General features: G+C 45.2%; 1 protein-coding gene across 1 annotated transcript in view; it reads right to left on the bottom strand.

The window, feature by feature from the left end:
• Nucleotides 1-18077, bottom strand: part of ELMO1 (engulfment and cell motility 1) — a 524906-nt gene that overhangs the window by 310619 nt on the left and 196210 nt on the right. Inside the window, exons 12-14 of the mRNA XM_080817991.1 lie at nucleotides 16416-16466; nucleotides 13474-13596; nucleotides 11705-11836 (exon numbers count right to left, since the gene is read on the bottom strand). Of these exons, the coding sequence (XP_080674117.1) occupies nucleotides 11705-11836; nucleotides 13474-13596; nucleotides 16416-16466 (306 nt within the window). The remainder of the gene's footprint in view (nucleotides 1-11704; nucleotides 11837-13473; nucleotides 13597-16415; nucleotides 16467-18077) is intronic.

Consider the following 18077-nt stretch of genomic DNA (forward strand, 5'->3'; position numbering starts at 1 on the left):
AAGAAAGAATAAAAACAGAAGGCACCCTAACACCATGGGGAGCTGTTCCAGGGCTGTCAAAGCAAGGTCAACAGCAAGCAGGCAACTGTACCAGGGGTCTCTGGGCTGACCACTTCTTCACCCTCTTGCCTGCGCCCCAGAAGAGCCAGGACTGTTCTCAAGGGTGCTCTGAGAGGATCCCACCACGGCCAAAACCACCAGGCCAGGCAATGACAGCAAAGCATCGGGGGAAGAAGTGCTGAATGTTTGCAACAACCCATCCCAGATGCCAGAATCCCGTAACCGCTCATTCTATTCTAGACTCTGATCTAACACTTTGGTTCTAGAACTGTCCAGCCTAAGCTCAAGGCACTTGAAATGTTTCTCCGGGATGGAGTCAGCCAACTGAACCGTGCTTTCTGTTCTGAACAACAAATTTTTTTAATATTTATGTTGTGGTTCTGAGCCCCCCTTGCCTTTGAAAATTCTCCCAGAAGCAGACTACTGTGACAGACTGGATCCATGAGGACATACTTGGCCGTGGACCTGTGTGCTAGCTCCTGAGTAGCCAAAAGGCAGAAGAAAAAGAACGGCCTCTTCATTAAAGAGGCTCTTCAAAGGGTATAAAACTCCTGCCTCTTAGGAAAATCTTCTAGAATTCATGGCCTTTGGGACGTGTCACTCCTTAGCACTACCTCCACTCTTGAAGCGACATATTTCTACTCTCTGACCCAGCCAGTTATGGTCAAATGGAGAATTGCCCCAGTCATCCAAGGGGGAAAATGCAGACCCTGGACTCATGACAGCCATCAGATCCAAACAGTGATATCAACAATCAGAATTCATTAACATCTTCTCAGCGCCAGGCAGGTTGCTAAGAACTCAACAACTATTAACTCATTAATCTCCCTAGCAAGCCTAGGTAGGAACCATTATTCTGCCCATCTTACTAATGAAGATATGAGGTAGAGAAAATCAGAACAATTGTCCAAGATCAGACAGCTGATGAGGAATGGAGCCGGGCTGCAAAAACAGGTAGCCTGGCCCAGAGGCGGGGCTCACAAACGCTTTGCTACATAGTTTCAAATAAAAGTGATTTGTTGGGGCGCCTGGGTGGCTCTGCCTTCGGCTCAGGTCATGATCCCAGGGTCCTGGGATCGAGTCCCGCATTAGGCTCTCTGCTCAGCAGGGAGCCTGCTTCCCCCCACCCCCTCTCTGCTGCCTCTCTGTCTACTTGTGATCTCTCTCTGTCAAATAAATAAAATCTTAAAAAAAAAAAAGTGATTTGTTTATAGGGCATCTCCCACTATCATCCTCCCACTAGGTGGTGCCCTTTGGCTCCAAAGTTCCGTATAAAGAAAGTTTGTCAAAAAGGTGTGTACAATACTCTTAAGAAGTTAACGCTAACACTGTTCGGTAAGTTGCCTCCTTCTGCCACAGTCATGTGTCAAAGGGAACAAAGTTCTTGCAGGTTTTAAGCTAAAAGTAGAAGGCGAAAGATTTTGGCTGGAGCAGGGTTCTTCAGAACCTTTTGAAAATTACCCCGCTAGGGGCGCCTGGGTGGCTCAGTCAGTTAAGCACCGACTCTTACTTCCGTCTCAGGTGGTGATCTCAGGGTCGTGAGATGGGAGCCCCACATTGGGCTACGCTCCAGGCATGGAATCTTAATCTTAAGCAAAGATTCTCTCTCTCCGGGCACTTGGGTGGTTCAGTTGGTTAAGCAACAGCCTTCGACTCAGGTCATGATCCTGGAGTCCCAGGATCAAGTCCCACATCAGGCCCTCTGCTCAGCAGGGAGTCGGCTTCTCCCTCTGCCCCTCGCCCTCTCATGCGCTCTCTCTCAAATAAATAAAATCTTTAAAAAAAAAAAAATTCTCTCTCTCCCTCTCCTTCTGCCCCTCCCCTCCCTCTGTCTCTCTAAAAATAAAGTACAATAAAATAACCCCACCAAATACTCCACTTTCTCCAGCACATCTGAATTGCTCCTTACAAAGTTGCTCCTTCCTTCAGCCCGGATGGCAGCTAATACACATCCCTTTGTTAGGAGCGCCCCCTAGTGACAGAAAACAGATTGTGCGCCAACAGGAGATCTAAGTGGACCCCTGGGGTACAATGGGTGCTGAACAGGAAAGGAGCTGGGAAGAGGGAGCAGGGCAAACCTGTCTCCTCACTCCGTTTTCAGTAATCATCCCTACAAAATTTTGCTTAGAGTTAAAATAAGTTACAGTAAAAAATACAAGAGAAAGATGAAGCTCAAAAATTGTCTTGACAAAGAACCATAGTTCATTTTCTTTCAAAATATTTCCTTTAAAAATATCAAAACATATCAAGAGTACAATTATTCATGTATCCCTTGTCAGGGAGTAAGGACGGATGTGCTTTCCACCACCTGCAGGGGGTACCCACAACAGGTAAGGCAAATGTCGGATGTCTGGGGGGTGATTCTGAGATGGGATTATATCCCTAGCTCCACCGCCCCTGTGAGCTCCTGCCCCTGCTTGAGTTGGGGACGAGGGCAAGAGCATGGCACAGATGTAAATCACTGACCTGATGGAAATGGGAGGGACAACACATGTCCTCTGGCAAGAGAAGGGCAAAAAGGGGGTCTCCCTCCACCTCCCACTGTGAATGCTCACACCGGGCTATCCCTGGACGCCACCCTGAGCCAGTTTTCACTGTCCTTCCCCAAGGGAGGCAGAGAGCAAAGCAAGATCAGGGAAGAAAATATCTCCAAGTATTCTGCATGGGACTTCTTGTCTGTCTCTCTCCAGCACTAGGAAGCGAAATGAGGTTAACCGGAGAGAGAGGTGGCCCCATGACACTGTACCAACCTGAAGAGCCCACCTCGCAGGAGCTCTGTCCAAGTGATCTGCTCTGCTGGGGTCCCTGATGCGAAATACAAACCAGTACCTGATCTTCCAGGCCTCTGCCAGAGAGAACTTTCCAGAGCTAACTTTTCCTCTTCTGCACAGACAGTGACAACAAAGCTGTGGTCTTTGCACTTAAAACCAAAGGTGAAGACAGCGTGTGCCATGCTCTGTAGCATTTAATCAAAAACATCCATCAAAGACACCATAGAGCCCACCCTGGCCGTGTAAGGACAGGACACTGGTGATCTTCTCTTCACCTGTAAGGAAGAAGTCCCTTGAAAGACATGACTCCTGCTTGCCAATCAAGGAAGTGAGCAACACAAGTGCCTGCAAATTTTTGCCTGGACTATTGGCAGCCTCAGAGAATGCCCTCGGTTGGCTGGTTCCTTTCCAAATCCCACTTGCTGTTTGTTGGCATGAGGAAGGCAAATGCAGAGATAAAAGCAAAAAATGGTCCATGAGTTTCCACGAGGCTCACATACTTTCTGTCATCAAGGCAGAAGTCTCAACGACATCTTCGAACATACAATTCAGGAAGTGGCTACTTATAAGAAAAGGCTGAAAAATGATTCTATAAGAGTCTATCCATGTGAGAAATGTGTATCAAGAATCAGCTCAGGGGTGCCTGGGTGGCTCAGTCGGTTGAGCATCTGACTCTTGTTTTTGGCTGAGGTCATGATCTCAGGGTCATGGGATCGAGCCCCATGTTGGGCTCCATGCTCGCTGGGGAGTCTGCTTAAGATTCTCTCTCGCTCTCCCCCTCTCCCCCGCTGCTCGCTAGCTATTGTGCTCTCTCTCTCTCTCTCTCTCCCTTTCTCGCTCTCAAATGAATAAAGTTTAAAAAAGAAAGAAAAGGAAAAAATGGGAAGGGAAAGGAAGGGAAGAGAAAAGAAAAGAAAAGAAAAGAAAAGAAAAGAAAAGAAAAGAAAGAAAAAGGAAATCATCTCAGACTTCCCCAAACAGCTTTGTACCCGACCCCAACAATGCTGGTTTACTGCAACACCACTGACCACTCCTACCCAATCCATGTTACTGCATCAAACATTTTAATTATGTGCATGTTTAACTCAAAACACATTGTTTCTACAGTCAATATCCATTTAGCTCTTCCATTTCCAGTGCATTCTTTCCTGCATGTCTGTGTCAAGACAGAAGATAATACTAGACGTACAGACTATTGTACCTCATATAAAAGACCTCATGACAGCATAAGGAAAAAGAACTGAGCATGAAAGTCAGATATATAGGTGCTCGATAAAAAGCTCACCAGCCACAAACAACAGACAAATCCCAATTAATAGGGAGGCCAGCTGTGCATCTTAAGAGTATTCTTAGCCCCTGAAAGGCCCCCATGAAGGCTAGTGACCCCCACCCGACCCCGAGGAGATCCTAAGGCCCCTGTGGTGGTCCTACAACTTCTGCTCTGCAGGCCCATAAGCAGAGCTGCAACATCACTGGGTGTCCCTGTGGCTGGCTGGCCAAGTTTGGGGCGGGGGGGAAGGTGCGCGGTTCTGGTTAGTAGTCAACGGCTGTCATTTAGCGCCATCTGGTGGCTGATTCTGCTCCAGCTTCCAGTTACTAAACTGGACTCCCCCAGCTGGTTTACACCCTGATGGAGCAAGAGTTGAAATGATTAGGACTGGGGCTTTGTGGCATTTCAGATGGGGACAGGGGGGGTGTGATCAGAACGGACCAGGTTGCAGCGTCTATGAGCAGCCCATAGAAGACCAGACTCCAAGGAACAGGCACACGTAGTATCTGCCTGCGATTTCACCACCACATGCGGGTCTCAGTCACGGGGAATCCCTCACCGACAGGCCCCAGGGTTCTCTCAGGTGGAAGGGACTGTCTGGGGCTGGATAGACTCGCAAGGATTGGCAGGAGATTCCTGGGAGAGAACCCCAGCCCACACTGGGACCTCCTGAATTCTGTGTGACTGAAACTTGGAGAATTTCAATGAACAACAGTTAAAAAAAAAAAACAAACATTCGTTGTCCTTTTGCTTTTTTGAACTATTGTTCATGGGTCACATATTTATTTGAAAGCAAAGTGCTTGCTTAGGAATACTATCCTAATTATTAAATCACTCACATGGGAAAATGTGCCTTACTTTATAAAAAACTGCTTTACCGTGTGGTTACCAGAGATGGTTTGTTGCCAAGAGGGGGAGGGTTGAGGAGCTCCACAAAATCAGGTAAATGGCCAGAATCACTTTCTACAATTCCCACTCACGTACTCTGGATTCTTACTAACACCGTCCTTGGACCCCAAGGGACTGAAGCACATTCTCAACAACAAAACCTTATGAGAAAGTCCTGTCAGGAATGATGCAGAAATACAAGCCAAGCCCACCGGAGGCAGGGCCTCCTCTATGATGGATACAATGATTGTGGACTGAAAATTCCCCTGATCTCAAGGGCATGGCATTTTCCCCGGCACCAGCAATTTTGAGGCAGCTTCTGACTTCAAACAAATGAATGAAATCTCAGTAGGTTGTCCTGCTCCCCTGTGACTGTCCTGAGCAGTGTGCCAAGGGCTGGCCAGATGCCCTATTAGACCTCACATGCAGTCAGCTCATCAACAGTGAAATTTCTCTTCCCCACTTAGCACGTACAGGGCACAGGGCTAGGAGGGAATGAGCCTAGGACTGCCTGGGATTCTCCTCTCGAGGGCCCACCCCTGACTGAGGGCTCCCCAAGCTCTCAAAGTCCAGTCCATTCTGCTTCACCCCCTCACCCCACCCCCGCAGCTATGTTCTATGAAGTCACTGCAAATCCCGAGATAACAAATACCGAGCTGCCACTTCGGAGGGGAAGTACAGGGTAAGATGACTTCCCGCCTCTGGTGTCAAGACTTTGTCAATCAGTCAGTACATAACCTTGCTTTATGTACTTTTAAAAGACAACTTATTTAATATACATTGTTGGTTCATTAACATGGAACTCACAGCAACGACACTGTAATGCACGCCTGACCTGAGTTTATCTAACCCGCATTTCCCCCATAAGGCGCATTTCAGCTCCATGCACTTACGAACATCAAGCAGCACTTCAGAAATATGCTTGGGGACCCCTTTAAACAGCAACACCTCCAACACAGATTTCAAGGCTTGACTATGAAAAGGACTCCCATTTAGTGGAGGAGAGCTGAACCAAGAAGGCGGGCATCTCCCTTGTTCTGACCTCACGTGGGCGAATGATGATGAAAGCACCGGGAGTACTGATCTGGGGATTACAAATAAATCTTAGCGAATAGCTGAATTTGCAAACGCGGAATCCATTAACCGTGAGGACTGAGGATTGACTGAGTATCTCAAACCCCTTTGAATTGAAAATTCCCTATCATCTGTCCTCACTTGCAAAAGCCAACTCTACTTCTCTCACCGTAAACCTGAATGTGCACCCGCGACACACGTCTGCAGTTTCCCAAGCACATGGTTCTTTCACCAAGAACTCGTATTTTCTCACTACCCTCCTGGCACGATTTACAACTCTCGCACCCCCCATCACTGCCTGTCACAGGGTCATGGGACACCGTGTGATGTTGCAATAACAGTATCAGTAGTAATTATAACATCGGCATAAACACATCTAAATCCCCAGTCCGCTTGCTCTCTGCCAGGCACTCTGCTGTAGGGTTTACAAGTATCTACTAATTTAATTCACACAACAAATTCACCAACAGAGACAACGCTTAGATCCCCAGATTAAAGATAAGGAAACCAAGACATGAAAACATCAAGTATCTGCCCAGGCCACTGAGCCTGTGCATGGGAGAGTCAGCAGTCAACCGCAGGCAGCCTGCGTTCAGAGCGTCGTCCCCAGGTCACGCTCACAGTTACGGTTGAATTCTAGCAGCGTTTAGACCAGGAGGCTTCCTCCTGTGATAGGGATGGGGATGGAGATGGAGGAAGACATGGGTAAACATGCATCTCACTTCATTCCCTGCCATCTGTATTTGAGAAAAAATATATTAAAATGACACCAAGCACTGCATATGCAATTATGTATAATTATACTTCTGTAAAGATGCATAATTATCTTCTATCATCTGGGAAAGTAGAAAACCCTCTAAAAATTTTAACATGAACCTGTATTAGTCACTTTTTAAAATTTTTGGTATTCTCTGATCCTCTGATCCCTTGGGTCCTTGCTAAGATTGGAGGAACCGCCCTTCCCAGGGTTAGCTAATTCCTAGCGATAGGAAGCATGCATTTCATATGCAGACTCTCCAATCCAGATCCCAAACCCCACATCTCCTTTATCAGGGTTTTGCACTCTGGCCCACTGTCCCCTGCCCTCATCACCACAAGGCAGACAGCTAGGTAGGGGCAGCCCCTATGCTCCAAAGTCCAATGAGATTATTCAAACCGGTCAACCTTAAACCTGCCTACCTTATCTTGCCTTGCTTTTTTCATGGAAACCACAACAAAGGCTCTTGTCCACATTTCCCCCTCACTCCCTCTGTCTCTTGACGCCCCTCAGTGCTTGTCCCTGTACCCCATGTGGTGTAGCGCACTCCCACTCTTGAGCACTATGAGTAAATACATTACGTCTTCTCCAGGTGTGGCCTTCCCATAACAAAACACAACCAAACCTACATTTCAAAAGAGAGTCTTAATTCTGAAGTCATCTTTTTCTCATGACCTTTTTTCACTTCCACATTGTAGTCACTTTTCTCTTTTAGGACAATCTGAAAATGTTGAGGGAAATATTTATCAAAACTTCTCATATTAAAATATACTGTTCAGAAACAGTTTATCTTAAAAATGAGTTTATTGGGGCACCTGGGTGGCTCGGTGGATTACGTGTCCAACTCTTGATCTCAGCTCAGGTCTCGAGCTCAGGGTCATGAGTTCAAGCCCTGCATTGGGCTCCATGACCAGTGTGGAGCCTACTATATTCATTCATTCATTCATTTAAAATGAGTTCGTCTGGGGCCCAATCAAGCTAAAGGAATGGGAAAGAAAAGGCATTTAGGAAAAAAACAAAAACAACAGCCTTGTCCAACTTCAACATCTGCCTTGGTTCAAGGGCAATCACAAAAATGAACTACAGATATGTCCTTTGTGATGACTGTCCAACCGACCGAACAAAGGTAAAATTCACAAATAGAGAAGCTACTAATCTGACATCAAGACAAACTCTGAAGGGTCTCTGGCCAGGAATGCAACTCTTCAGAGTATGAAAACCATTTTGCACAGTTCTTGGTCATTATAATCAACAAGGTTCAGTTTGTATTCAGGCATTTCCCCAGTTTTCAAAATAAAGTCATTCTAAATAAGGGAATCTGCCTTCCATCGCCTTGAGAACTACCTGCGTCCTCACCCTCTTATTTCTAATAAGAACAGCATCATCCCAGATAACCAGGACCCCTCCTCCCGCCTGGGCACCTGCAAGTCTGTTCTGCAACTACAGAATCATTAACTGAGAGATCTTAGAAGATTAAGCAGCTTTGTTTTAGAAGCAGGTGCTTTTCTGTGTTATGACAAATAGTAATACACCACTTAGCCACTTTAAATTGAGATTTCAGAATTATTTCATCAGAAGAATCTGCTCTGTCGGAGGCTGTGCTGGGAAGGAACGTAAGGCCATCTGCCTTCTCAAAGGTGTTGTGCTTTATTATCCTTTAACAACTGCTCTGCTTGCCTTGTTGGAGCACCTGCCCCTTCTACTTTGGAAAACTGAAAAGGTTGCCTGTGACTTCCACGATATGTTTTCTGCAAAAAGCAAAGAAGGGAAGCACTATCAGATGATCTTTGATGACATTCCAACGACCCTGAAATACACAAACAGCTGCACAACTGAGGAACCTGCTGCCGGAACAGGTTCAACAACTGGCCGGCTGGTCCAACAGTTGGTAACCAGGAAGGATAGAATTAAAATCTAGGCCTACTCGACTCCAAAAACCTGTCATTCAACATCTCCTGGGCACTGCCTACTTGGAAGACGGGAAATGAGAAAAAACAATCTTCGTCTTATGAATTGAATTTCTTTTCAACGAGATCCAAAAGATTATCCAAACCTCAATTGCTCCTAAAGGAGGCAACAGGAAGGAGTTCATTAAGGGAATAGGCAAGATTATTCCTCTTTCAGAAGCACAAAGAGAATTCTGCATCCGGGCAGCTTACAACATCTAGAGATTTTACGGCCTGCTTCCAGCATTTTTGCACGATGGTCTCTAGGTGGCGCAACGAGCACGTGATTCCATTCGCCAAGGCTTGTCTGTTCCGGGCTGACTGGGCATTCAAAAGTGAGTATCTCTGCTCCTCAAGGCTGTTGGAAATTTTCCACCATTAGAGATCATTACTAACTAGTCTTTCCAATTTCTCAACTCTTCTGATGCAAGCTCGTGGCTTGGAAGAAATTTCAGGGGAAGGACTAAAACAGAAAACTAAAAAAAAGAACCATGGAAAAATAAAGGAAACCAACACTCTCTTTTTGGTTATTCTAGGTTCCAGGTCTTTGCTTTTGCTAAATGACTTTTCAAGTCCTTTGAAAGGAGGCCACATAAGAGCAAAAGCCTTAAAACCACATCAAATTAGCTTTCAGTTAAAAAATACATTGTTCTTCCTAAACTACTTGAAGCAGAACGCTCAGCAGACACTGAAAACTAAGACGGAGATACACTCTATTAGTCAGCTGTGGAAGGAATGAACACCACGTTAACACAGATGGAGCTACCCTGAGAAAAGTCACTCCGACTTTGGCTCATGAAATATTCTGATGACTTCACCTAAAACGTGAAAATAAAAAGGGAGATGCTTCATACCGCCCACCCCCATTACATATACCATTCCTAGAGATCTGTAATAATCCCAGGAACCTGTAATAATCTGAATCCCGGCAAGTGTTCTTCCCCCAATGTCCCCTCTCCCCTCCAGCCTTCAGGCACACAGCCAGAAGGAGAAATGACAGTGTGCATTTGGGGATCCAATCGTCCCTGACTAGGGCGTGGGGCAGAGAGACACAGTGAGTCCCGGGGGCACTATGGATCAAGAACCAGAGTTCTATGTTTTCTACACAGTTCAAATGCACTGGAAATCCAGGTGGTAGCAGAGAAAGACAACGAAATGGGAGTAACTCGAGCATAGCCTATACCCAGGCTCTCCACTGGGACGGGGTATCAGAATCAATTGGGAGCATTTTGAAATACACATGCCTTGATTTCTTCCCAGGTCATTTTGATATGACTGGACGGCAAGAGAGATTGGGTGATTTTGCAAAGCTTCCCACGTGATTTGGACAGGCCTCATTCAAGACACAAAAGTAAAACCTGGAAAAAAAAAAACTGGGTGGGGAGGTAGGACGAGAGCCGCGTGCACACTCCTCAGCTTTATCCCCAATAAACGGGCTCTGCTAACACACAGGTGGGTGACAGCAGGGTGGGGACCACCTGTTAGCCTTGACCACCAATACACTTCAAGTACAGGGAGCTCTCACTTGGCTTCTTGGTCATGACACTTCCTGCTAAAATTTTTCAAAAATAGATTCTACTAAAAAATTTAAATGGAATGTCAAAATACAAGACATGATGATGTAAGAATGATATCACAGTACCTCTATAAAGTAAGTTGCAAAGCAGAATACATTTGATAAGTATTCTTATTAGAAAAGACATATTAAGACTATCTACATAAAAACAATAAATAATCAGATTTTTTTTTTAACTTTAGGAAACACTGGACAGATTAAAAAAATAGCCACTCTGATCCACTGGGCTAAAGTGGAAATGACTCAGTGTGAAAAACAAATTGGTAAATATCAACAACCTTAAAAAATAATGCCACAAATTTATCCTAATAACGTGATCATGGATACACATAAATACTGGGCGGCAAAGATGTCAATTTCAGACTTATGGTAACTTTCAAACACTGAATTAATCAGCAAGAGCATTTGGTTACATACACTGTAGTCCATCCCAAAAGTGAAAAACTCCTCAGTAATGGGAAAGAATACGTGTTAATATGGAAACATTTACAAAGACGAACCCCATGAAAGACAGGGTTTCCCAAATAACATACAAAGCGTGATACAGATATACATAAAGATTAATATATTTGTGTGTGTGTGTGTGTGTGTGTGTGCGCACTAAAGAAGAGTGTATTTGCAATGACAGAGTAATGCCTAATGATTTCTAATCACTGAAGCCAAAATCTCATTTTTGGCCACTTAAGATGCCAGCCAAAATGGAAACCTAATTTTACACCCTCAGACGTTGACATTCATTAGCTCAAAGTCATGGGAGAAATGTCACGGTGATAAAGGCCAAAATGGAACCCACGTAGAAACAAACAACAGATTACGTTCAGGACAAGCAGTGTTCTGATTTGCAAACTGAAAAAAAGGAAATCGAAGAGCTGTCTTACTAAGGTCCGTAACAAGACAAAACTTTCAGGAAAGGACAAATTGCATAAATCTCATCATGACTACGTTTCAGGAGACCCTCAATTTGATTTTGATAGGAAATCCATGTATGTCAGTGATCCAAACACTAACCCAATAATAACATCTATCCCGCAGTTGCCATCGCCCATTTATTTCGAATAGAACCTGAAGCATCTTGCGATGCAGAGTTAATGAAATCTACATGCATTCCGGGCTCACTACGCTTAATCAGAGCTGAACAAACAAACTCCGTATTAGTCACACTTAGGCAAGCTATTCTGCTGCACTGCAGCCAGAAGAGATTTTCACGGGATCCTGTTGAAACCAGCTAAACATCTGGAAAATGTGGAAACTATTCTGCGAGGCGCTAGAGGACCACACGCTCGGAGGAGACATCGGTTTCTGTGGCTGAGGTCAGACCCCTGATGTTGGAAGGAGAGCGCTTACTGGAGATAGCTTACTTACGATGAAGCCAAGTTTTTTATAATCCCGGGTGTACATGGACTTGCGTTTCTCCATGCTGCCGCTGCTGTTATTAGGTTCAGACTCTGCATCAAAAGCGATTCTTCGAAGTTCAAATATGATGTCCCTCTGAGCCTGAAGGCGTTCGGGAGAAAAAAGAGAGGAGGGAAGAGCTGCTTTCATTGTGTGACATTACAGATACTCCCTCTTTCCCCAGGATCTAAACGAATCACTGCTTTCAGGCGGAAGAAAAACAGATGAAAGGTAACGGATGTCCCAAGTTAGGGCTCCGCAGCGTTCCCCTGCCACTCTCCCTGCTGGTCAGCCCTGGCTTCATCCCACGATTATCCTCACGGCCAAGTCGTTTGGAATACTTTGGTCAATTACCTAGAAGTTCGAAATGGCATCCCAAATATGATGGAAGTCTTGGGTCTGGGGATTTCCACACTGGTCGAGCCAAAGTAAGAGGCACGTGCAGGTTTACAAACAGCGTTCAAGTGACAAGGGATCTCTACCACCACTAAGAAGTGACTACATGGAAACAAACCCTTAAAAAATGGCTATAACGGTAAATATTTGGCTACGTCTATTTTACCACAATGAGAAATATATATATATATGTATATATGTTTTCAATAAATAGAAGGAAGCATTTCCAAATGGGGAGGGCCGTTCCACATAAGACGCAAGGCCTTCCGTCACTAGAAGTGGTAAGCTGACAGTCTCCTCTCTGGGATGATTACACTTGGCCTTGCCAAAAGTCCGGGGCACGTTGGACAGCCTCTCCAAGCCTCTCCATCATTCTTAATCGCGTGGCCTCGTGCCATGGATGAAGGGCTGCGGCAGTTACACACTCCCCATGTGGGGCTCACATCTGTGATAGATCAGGCCCTCACGTGCCAGTAATGAGTGTTTTCCTTTCCAAAGCTGCAGCACTGCTTAAGTTGAAAATGGGTTACGGCAGGGCCCCCAGCTGTTTCCTCTCAGTCTGTCCTCACACAGTAAAGCTCCCCCAAAGCCTTTTGGATGGAGGCATAACCTTTCACACACAACCACCAGAGGCCTACAGAGAATTAAAACAAATAGCCAACTGACACAAACACAAGCCTAGAAATCAGGTGTAACCTAGGAACCCTCCCCACCCCCCCGGCCCTTCTTGGCACTGAGCACCGGAGAATGGAAATTAATTCCTCAAGCTGTATCAGGATCACACAGGGCAACCAAATGGCCTGAGTTGTCTGGGAACTTGACTCCAAAGCCATTACCATTGCAGGTATTGGGACCAAGGGCCAAGATTCATGGCCATGTGACATTAGGCTTTCTTATCCAACAAAGGAAAAATATGCATGTATTTGATGTATAATGAAATAATCCCATCTGCTTTGTTCTCTGAGCCCAAGTTCACCTAAATTTTAAATACATCCACCCCCACCAAGTTCTGGGGTGTGTCCATTAAGGGTCTGACTTCAGCTCAGGTCATGGTCTCAGGATCCAGGGATCGGGCCTTGAATGAAACTCCCTAATCAGTGGAGAGTCTCCTTCTCCCTCTGCCCCTTCCCCTGCTCATATGCTCTCTTTCTCAAATAAATTTAAGAAATCTTTATATATATATATATATATATATATATATATATATTCCCCCAAGTTTTAAGATGATAATAAAACAATACCATCATCTACAAATTCCTGGTTTGGTAGTAGTCCGATAAAAGATCTTTAATAACCACTTTCTCTCCCATATGTGCTTTTGCTGCTGTCTCGTGGGCACTCACCTGGTCCTGGGGGTCCATCTTGGTCATCATCCTGTCTTCCAGAAGGTTAAAGGTAAGCACCTGAAGCACGTACAGCTGGTGTGCCATTTCATTGTTGATGGCTCTCTGAGCTCGGATGACATGCTGGGGAGATGGTTCAGAAATAATGATTTTTTTTTTTAAAGGAAGAAAAAGCCAGCAACAATTAACCCTGTCATTATGCCAAGAAGAACCCCAGAAGTCTTCACTTGGAGGCCCGGGAAATGTAGGTCTGTGGGACCACCCTTCAGAAGAAAGGTGAGGATGTGGGTGATCTTGGAGCTTTTCTTTATATTCCAGGGCCCAATAAAGTTCCTGGTGGTTAGGCCAGAATCCAGGTAAAGACCTGCTCTGTGCCGCGGGGAGTAGAAGAAAGGTACTGGAAATGCACGGGTGACTGCGGCTCTATAAGCCAAAAAAGTGTGCCTGACGTGAAAGCATCCTGAAGAGTGCTGTGGATTTCTACAACAGAAGCCTTCCTTGTACGCAGCAGAGGAACAAATCATGTGTATGTGTTGTAAGCAATTTTGCCATCCTCTTACCCTATAACTGTCTCCAACAGGTGATCCAGCTTCTAGGTGGAGAAATGTTTTAGAAGCAACACAAAAGAAAGCAAAGTACAAATCAGGCCTGCAGTTCATTCACCGTGGCAACTATCCAGAGAACACCACCACTACAGGCAATGAGCTAATTCATGTGCACAACGTTGCTCTCCTGCTAACAATTAAATGAAAAACAAAATGACCCTTCCCCTTAGAAACAGAACCAAACGGAACAAATAGAAAAGAAATGGCAGGAGACTAGACATGGGGGCCTTTGCCCCCACCAGAGTGGGGTCGGAAAGGAGATTGAACACTTGGCCTAACACATATCCCCTCTAGCAGAGACCAAGGTTGTGCCTTAAAAACGCCAAAGGAGGGGCGCCTGGGTGGCTCAGTGGGTTAAAGCCTCTGCCTTCAGCTCAGGTCATGATCCCAGGGTCCTAGGATCGAGCTCCGCATCGGGCTCTCTGCTCTGTGGAGAGCCTGCTTTCTCCTCTCTCTCTGCCTGCCTCTCTGCCTACTTGTGATCTCTGTCTGTCAGATAAATAAATAAATAAATAAATCTTTAAAAAAAAAAAAAAAGAGGAGGAGGGGTGGGGAGAAGAATGAGAAACGGAAAAAAGTCACTGAACCAAGGTAACGGGGCTGATGGGGGTGGGAAGCTCAGCAGTGAGATGGGGAATGGCATGAAACGCCATATCCTCCCAATTTCAGAACAGAATGTTAATTCAGAGTATATGTTTCATATCCAAGGTGTATAGGCCATCTATTTTATTAGCAACTCAAACGTATCTTCCCTCCAAGTTTCTGCCTGAGAATAGCAGCCTGGAACTTCCAGCCATCGAAGTCTCATAGGAGAAGTCCCGTGGACACCAACTGATCTTCCAGGCACAGGGGCTACAGCCATTCCACCCGGCCCATCTCTGGGCATTCCAACTCCGACCACCACACCCAGCTAAGAACACCAGGCTAGGACCTTAACGTAACATCTCTCATCCTACGTCTCTCTACCCTCCTCCTGTCCCACAGACACCTTCACTGAACCATGCTCTAATACTGCCCTTTCTGTTCGCACTAAGAACCACAATAAAGATTAATCATGTTATAAATCCTCCTGCAAGTTCTACCAAACCATTCTTGGACCAAAAATCTATCCGAATGCTCTACCAACACCCACTTCATAGCCCAGGTCCAGGGGGAGAAGTATGTCATCTCCGAAGAACCGGGGTACCTCTTTTTATCAAACAACGAAAATTACACTCATATGTTTCTTTTTATCCTTGTCAGCCAGGAAGTTCAAAATCAAACTCGATGACAAATTGTAGTCATTGCTATTGGCTTTGGATTCTAGAATATTTATTATGTTTGCCCTCATAAGGTTTTTAATTTTCAACAGCCTCACTGTATTGGAATGTGTGTGTGTGTGTGTGTGCGCGCACGCGCATGTGATTATAAGCTAGTGGAACTCCTCTTTGAAATCACGGAAACAGAAATTGCCTCTTTGGTAAGCTGGGAATCCATCGCACGTGCTTCTTTCAGTCTTTGGTTAGAGTCAAAGTGGGTAAGGCCTCAGGAAATCATGCCATTTGATTTATTTCTAAACATGCACCGCATAAAATGCTGGACTTCTTTTCCACTGACATTTCAGGTCATTCGCACATTGCAGTTAACCAGTGAGTTCCACGTATGTCTTTTCTGTTTGTCTCTTGCAAAGGGGCCCAGGAAGTGATGGTCAGAATTTCAGAGCCTCTGTCAGAGTCTGACAGGCCTCCAGTTAACTTCCTCATTAAAAGCAGTGTAAGCTCACACCAGTGGATTTTTTTAAAAGTCATAGAGCCCCTGATTTCCTAAATGCAAAGCTAAGGTGATGTTGAGGGGGGCGCCTGGGTGGCTCAGTCCATTAAGCATCTGCCTTCAGCTCAGGTCATGATCCCAAGGTCCTGGAACTGAGTCCCACATCCGGCTCCCTGCTCAGCAGAGAATGTTTCTCCTCCGCTTGTGCTCTCTCTCTCTTCCTCATGTTCTCTCTCTCTCTCAAATAAATAAATAAATAAATAAATAAAATCTTTTAAAAATTAAAAAATAAAGTGACAGTGAGTGTAATAAACCTGGCCCACCGGGAGAGATTTCTACTCCTTCCTGCCAGAATGTCTTCCCAGGGCCGTTCAGACACCCCTCCTTCCAATCCTATGAGACCGTTCCTGTGGGAAAGCCTCGTTCACTCCAATTCCAAAAGCACACTTCTTCCTCCTTGCTAGTTACTACTGCTCGTCACAGAAGCAAGTCATAGAACAAACCACGAACTGAAGCCACAAGGGGAGATAAATGAATGCCCCGAGCCATTCCTGCCCAACAAGGTGGTCACACCGCACAGGTACTCACTGTTAAAATGATGGAACGCAGTTGCTTCTGAGCCAAAATATTTGCCATCTCCTGTTGATGAAAAACACACCCACACAAAACCTTAGGTTAGAAAAATACACTTTAACATGGCCTCAAATGACTTTATCCTGGGGGGTGCTACCTAACTGGATATCAGCAGTATTTCTTACGGAAGAACAGACTCCAGCAGGCAGAAGTATTCAAGTTGCTCTTTGAATATTCTGTTTAGATAACAGAGCCTTATCCAAAAGCAAAGGAAGGAAATCTGGCACCTGCAAACTTCTCATTTTTTTAGGAATTTCCTCCTTCCAGGAAAAAGTGAGCGTGGAATAAAAAGCAAATACTCTGGATAAAGGCAATGTTTCTCCATTCAAAAGGCTCATCCACTTTTCTTAGACTATACATGTGCAGAGAGGTTTACTAGGAAACGTGAATACACCAAGGAGTCCCCCAGTGTTAGAGCACCATCACTTTAAGTCTCCAAGTCTTCCAAGAGCTACATCATCTTAATTTGTGCAAAACCAAAGAATGAGTGGTACGTACCCCAGGGCTTGAAAACAGTCTATACAAGTCAACTGTGTGGTGCTTTAGGAAGGGACAAATATGGAGCAGGGACTCCAAGAGTCCACACTCCACATTGCTAGGACTCATTTCTGTAAGTTGTATTTGGGGCTTTGGCCTGCCTAGCACAGAGCATTTGCAGGTGACTTTAGTAAAAGAAATGATTCACAGATACTCTTTCTAAATATCGAGCCATAGATATGAAGCTGAAATTATAAAGTTGGGTACAACGTTGGTGCAAACATCGTAAGCTAGTGGAAAAAATACTGCTCATATTCAGGAAGGCACTTGAGTGTTCTTTTGGCGGGGAGGGGCTGGATTTTAGAGTTAGAGTTGCTACTCTTCCTGAGTAGAGAAGAAACTAGGATACGATTCGAAACCACAACCGTGAATTCAATCACGGCGAAAATAAACTCGCAGGAAGCAAGGAGAGCCCAGGCACGTGGGCGGGAAGTGCGAGGGGGACACGCAGGCAGGTCGGGGCAGGAGCAGAAGGTAGGGACTTACAGTCAGAGGACAATCAAGGATGTCAACACTGCTCTCTACACCAACCTAAGGGCACCATCGCCACCACAGAAAGGAAAGCAAGCAGGAGAGAAGAAGGGATGGAAATTCAGAGCACTCTGTTAGCGGTTACAACTTGATGTTAACACCCCTGCTCACCCACTGCCTGGGGGAGAAAAGTGCACAAATACCGTGAGGTGTTTCAAGACACCGTCCACTCTGCTGACAACAGGAAAGCAAGGACAAGGAAGCATTCGGAAACAAGGGAAATGGCAATCTGGAAGGAACCTGTCTTTCCATGGTCCCCAGAAAGTGGGGCTTGCTTCCGAAAGCAAATATAAAGGTCCACTTTTTCTCACAGACCCGATGAAAAACAAAGGGACCAAAGGATCCTATGGATCTTTTCATTTATTTTCTTTTATAAAAATGAAATTACTGCCCGGCACGTAAACAAAAAGAAAAAGAAAAATATTCTCCATGCCTATTTTAGCCTATTGAGTTTTGGGATTTTAAAATAAGTTATAAGGGACAAGATAGCTGCAATATGTACGGCAATTGTTGTAATTATCTTTGACATTGTTTCTCTTCTTCATAAGA

The sequence above is a fragment of the Martes martes genome (genome assembly GCF_963455335.1).
Source record: "Martes martes genome assembly, chromosome: 11".
Classification (NCBI taxonomy): domain Eukaryota; kingdom Metazoa; phylum Chordata; class Mammalia; order Carnivora; family Mustelidae; genus Martes; species Martes martes.